This window comes from Fragaria vesca, linkage group LG2, assembly GCF_000184155.1.
Source record: "Fragaria vesca subsp. vesca linkage group LG2, FraVesHawaii_1.0, whole genome shotgun sequence".
NCBI classification, from domain to species: domain Eukaryota; kingdom Viridiplantae; phylum Streptophyta; class Magnoliopsida; order Rosales; family Rosaceae; genus Fragaria; species Fragaria vesca.
The window spans coordinates 28,730,870-28,736,023 of record NC_020492.1 but is presented as its reverse complement, the minus strand read 5'-3'; the positions used below and the strand labels follow the sequence as shown (position 1 = coordinate 28,736,023).

At 40.0% G+C, this 5,154-nt stretch overlaps 1 protein-coding gene across 1 annotated transcript; it reads right to left on the bottom strand.

Annotated features, from left to right (window-relative positions):
- Positions 1-1,009: 1,009 nt before the first annotated feature.
- Positions 1,010-3,593, bottom strand: LOC101295309 (ABC transporter G family member 9-like). The gene is made up of 3 exons (XM_004293055.1): positions 3,492-3,593; positions 2,594-3,395; positions 1,010-2,007 (listed from the first exon to the last, which is right to left on the bottom strand). The coding sequence occupies exons 1-3, from the start codon at positions 3,591-3,593 to the stop codon at positions 1,010-1,012; spliced, it is 1,902 nt and encodes a 633-aa protein (XP_004293103.1).
- Positions 3,594-5,154: the final 1,561 nt, after the last annotated feature.

Sequence of the window (5,154 nt, the reverse complement as noted above, 5' to 3'; positions counted from 1 at the left end):
TTCGCCAGCGCCGTACGGTGACGAACGGAGGAAAATCCGCACCGTAAAGCGGTGCGGACGAGAATCTCTCTTTATATATATATATATGTATGTATGTATACTTGATCAGCTGGAACATGCCGAATGCGGAAAACAATATTGTACCGGATGTTATGTGTCCTTTTGTGATCGAAAGAACATGTATTTACTTATGTAGTTCCTCTCAATATTAGTCCTCTGTACCTAATTTGTCAATTAAATTTCGTACAAATAAACTTATATACCGCCTTGACAAGATCAGGCATGTCTGCGGCCATCTAAAAATTTTAGATGACTCAAATTGAAGAGTGATTTGGGTGTATTTTACTAATTTGCAAATCCAAACAGACGTGCTTAACTATTAAATACAATGTAATGAACATACACATGCTAATGGTTGCCTGATGGACCAAGCAATTCATAATTTTATGTGGTGAAATTGGGGTTGTAAAACAAGAATATGGAAGCTGCCATATGCAGAGGATCTCTGCATGTCCATGTCAAGGCCGATTAAGTTGACCCATTACAGAAATTGAACCAAGGCCCAAAAGAACTTGAGGTACCGCTATCATGCAGATCCAGACCAGATGTTACAAGAAATTAGTAATTTTTTTGATTTTGATTTGAGAAATTAAATATATAGAACAACTCGAGTGCGCTTAGTATCATTTGGTCTAATGACATAAATATTTTCTTGTAAGTAATTAAGATATCGTGAGGCGAACTCACAAACATATTCGTTTAGTATCTAATCCAAAAAAACAAAAAAGATTCATTGTAGTATCTGAAAAAAAAAAAAAAAAAACCAACTCGAGTGCAATTGTTCAGCTATTTTGCATAAACCGTCTAACCTGGTAAACAAAACGCATAACAAGTCTCTATTTAGGACTCACGCCAAACTAGAAATTTAGTACTGCAGAAGAAAAACATTAAACCACGTACACTCGACGAAGATCGATAAGTTATTGCTACGTTTTCTGAAACACCTACACTACTTTTTGGTTACCCCAATCCTCATGAGGGCAATATACGCAATGAGTCTATAAAACACAAGCATTATAGCCAAAGCCACCAAAGCATTCACTTGTCCATCAAGCCCTATAGTTTTGATGTTTGGAAAATCCCGAACCAAACATAGCCTATTCGCGTCATTCACACACGGGAAAGTGTCACTTCCTTTGTACTGAGACCCTATCAGGAGCTTGTATGCATGATTACTGATCGAAATGTACTTGATCCAAGATATGAAACGAGGCACATGTTGCACATAATAACCTCCGGCCAGGAGAAACGACAACATGAGCACTGATCCGAGTACTGTTGCCGATTGTAGGTCCATGACCACAGCGCCGAGAGCAAGCCCCATTCCTTGAGCTACCAAGACAAGGAGGAGAAGAACGAACAAGGTGTGAAAGAAATTCCCAGCTGTGGTTTTGAAACCTGCCATCCAATATACTATGGTGATAAATAGAGTGGGAAGGACGAGTTCCATGGGGAGGTCACCGATGATTCTTGACATGAAGTAGGACGAAAGTCGGTATGTGCCTGAAGTCCGTTCCTTCTCAAGCATTTTGCGTTCTGGTGGGAATGTGAAGATTGCTTGGAAGAGAGGGAAGAAACCCCAAAATCCAGACATAAAGAATAGAAGACCAATCTGATCTTGTAAGCTGGAAGACTGCCACCACAGAAGGCCACAGAGAAGAGCCACAGCAACGACCTGTCCAATCCTGAGGCCAGAGAAGGAGTCGTGCTTCCTCTCCTTTACTCCTCTCCTGAACAAGACAGTAAATTGCTGCCACCAAGTCGTCGGCCATTTCCTAAATTTCTTGTCCTCAGATGATGCCTCTTCAGACTGATTATTGTTGCAGTCGACGCCGCTGGTTTCTTTAAGTTCTGCTTTCAGTTTATCTTCAAGGTTCTCTCTGTAGGCCAAAGCCAAACTCTGCTTCAACTCGCTCTTGTTATCATTTGATTCATCAGGCGTCAGACCTAGCATCACAAAGATTAACATATCACTTTCACATTCCACGCAATGCATCACAGCTATCCAAAAAACACTTGCTTGTGAGAGAAATTAATCTAATGAAAGTATGAAACAAAGACAGTAAATTGCATTTGCACACATCATGCATGACACACTTGCACTTATATAGTCTTATTTCCAACCGGTTCTTCGATTTAGGTGTCAATCCTTAACAATCTGTTTCTAATATCATCTTTATAGTTTATACACTTGCTTGACATGCACCGAAACTTTGAGACAAATCTGCATGCTGATGGCACATTTGTAACTACTCTAGGTTTGTCCAGACTCCAAATCGAGCCCAGAATCTAATTAACTCCATCTGCCTAAACAGCAAGGATGGTCGTTTTCACGTTGGGATTAAGCAGGGTGTCAGATCCTACATAGTATATTAGTAACTTCCACTCTTGGCATGTTCATTATTGTTACCTAATCATCTAAACTTTGCCATTTATGAAAAAGTAGTATAACTGCGACCTAGTTATTTGAATTAAATTTGAGCTAAATTTCATATGGTAAAAGTAAGATTAGAAGTTAATGAAATATACGTACCGTTGGCAAGGTCCAGGAGAAAATCTGCAGGGTTCATAGCAACCAGCGGAGCATATCCGATGCCGGAAAAGTATTTCATGACGTCTGAAACGTGGCCGAAATACAAAGCATTCCCTTCCGATAACAGCATCACCTTGTGGAACATGTAGAACAATCGGCTAGAAGGCTGGTGTATAGTCATAACAATGGTTCTTTCTCCAATGGCCAATTCCGACAATGCCTTGACGATCCTTTGAGCTGTGGTCGAGTCCAGCCCTGAAGTGGGTTCGTCCAAGAACATCAAGCTAGGGTTTATAAGCAATTCTTGCCCTATACTAACCCTTCTCCTCTCTCCTCCCGAAACACCCCTTAGAAGCTCATCCCCGATGATGCTGTTCCTGCACTTGGTTAATTCGAGCTGTGTTATCACAGCTTCCGCTTCATGTGTCTTCTCTGCCTTGGTGAGAGTATTGGGCAAGCGCAGAAGGGCTGTGAAGACGAGTGTCTCGGCCACGGTCAAATGGGGATAGAGAAAATCGTCTTGGGTCACAAAGCCGGTGTTTCTTTTCATCGTGTTTGAGAAGGGCTTGTTGTTGTAGGTTATGCTTCCGCTTAGTTTTCCACCTAAACGACCGCCGAGCGCGGTTAGGAGGGTCGTTTTGCCACTTCCCGATGGGCCTAGCATGGCGAGGATTTCACCTGGTTTAACCACGCCACTAATACCGTTCAAGATATGTTTCTCAGAATCTGAGTTTTTGTCCTTCTTTCGAAGCCATGACATCCCATCCGTCTCGGCTTTGATCGTGTAAGCCACATCCTCAAACTGCGTTTCGATTAAAACTCATTAGCAAAAATAAAAACATGAAACATACAAAAACCCTAATTAATCTTGAAATTCAGATTTTGATCGATTACATACCTTCAATGTGACAGGTCGAATTGCTTTCTTGAATATGGCAGGGGATTCTTCATCAATGTTTGTTCTTCTATTGGACTCTAAATCCACCATTTGTTGATCCATGATCGTACGTGTACTTCGATGAAAAAGAGAAAAATATCAAATAGGCTGATCTCTCTCGTTCTCTCTCCCTCTAGCTAGCTCTTTATACTTATATATTACGGTACTAGTATCTTGGTAATTAACCACGAGAGATTTACTGGGAATTGAAAGAGAAGAGATTGTTGAGTTTCAAGTTGTCGTGTGAGAAGATGAGAGGTAAGGGAAAAAAAGAAGAAGAAGACGGGCCACTATGAGAAGTGGTTGTTCAGGGGTTTAGGCCTAGATATCTTCTTGGAGAATCCCACTAGAAATCGACTTGTACTCCTTCAATAATTTGGTTTTCTTCCCCAACACACACAATGGAAGTATTCAGCGATGAGGACTCTACATGAATCAAGATATTAACTATAAGGCGTAAAATGTGCAAAAGACCCTTTTCTTCTCTTTAAATTCTCTCCATGGTCTAAGTGGCATACACATACAAGGATTCGATCACTAGCTAGGGACAGGTATTGGGCCAAAAATGTAATGTCAATATGTGTGAACACATTGCCTAGCTAGCTAAATCCTTCAAAGTTACCACAACCTGGTTGAGAGTAGGTATTTGTAGGAAGATAGCTACATTTGATTGATTACTTCAATAAGTTGATCATGCTTCATACTTAAATCAATTGTCCCTAACGTTCCACTAATCAATTTTAGTACATAGATGGTACGTTCTACTAGCTTTGATCGACAGAAAGCTGAAGTAGATTAGTGGGATTTTATATATTTGAGAAAAGCATATAGCATTCATGTTGGATGGTAACTATCTAACGATTTAAACATTTCTATCCGAAATTACTAATTCTCCAAAAATGCCTGGATTTGGCGGTGGATCGTTCCGTAACATTCCAATGGCTGCCACAAGGAATGACGTAGTAGCTCTCGTAGAAGTGGCTCAGTGCGAATATGGATATGGATATGAAAATTATGTCTTCAATATTGATCACTCGAAACGCTAGAGTTCCTTCCACAATAGAATTTTGACGAGGACATGCACTTATCCTGGATTCGATCATCTCTCAGGTGTATGTATATTTGTCTCTGCATTTATACCCTAAATGCCACCAGTAAGTTCAATTAGTGGAGCTTACATCACTAATACGGTTGGTTAACTAAGTGTGAGGCATATAGATATATCAGTACAATGCTATGAGCATATATATGAGTAAAAAAGCTGGACATAGTCCATATATATGGGTACCACTAGATTTGAAACTAGTCATACTTGTTTATCATTGAGCTATAGCTTTGTCACAGATGATCGAAGAGGTTATATATACTTCATACTTGTTTATCATTAAGCTATATATATATATAATGCTGATCAAGGGCGGACGTCCGTACCAATGGTTTTGGTGCGGATTTCTATTTTTACACCACTTTTCGATCGAATTTCCTCATCTCCATCGTCCAGTATCTATATAATATTGTGTAGATCATCTCTGCAAAATTTCAGCTAATTTGGTGATCATTAAGACCCTCAAACTCGAGTTTTTCTGGTATGAACACAACCGGACAGAATTCAGTCCGTCCATTT

Bases quoted from the DNA above. Each gene is read 5' to 3' on its own strand.
- LOC101295309 (XM_004293055.1), bottom strand. From the start codon at position 3,593: ATGGATCAACAAATGGTGGATTTAGAGTCCAATAGAAGAACAAACATT. The intron at 3,396-3,491 runs GTATGTAATCGA...ATCGAAACGCAG, and splicing joins TTCGACCTGTCACATTGAAG to TTTGAGGATGTGGCTTACAC. The intron at 2,008-2,593 runs GTACGTATATTT...TTGTGATGCTAG, and splicing joins TCTCCTGGACCTTGCCAACG to GTCTGACGCCTGATGAATCA.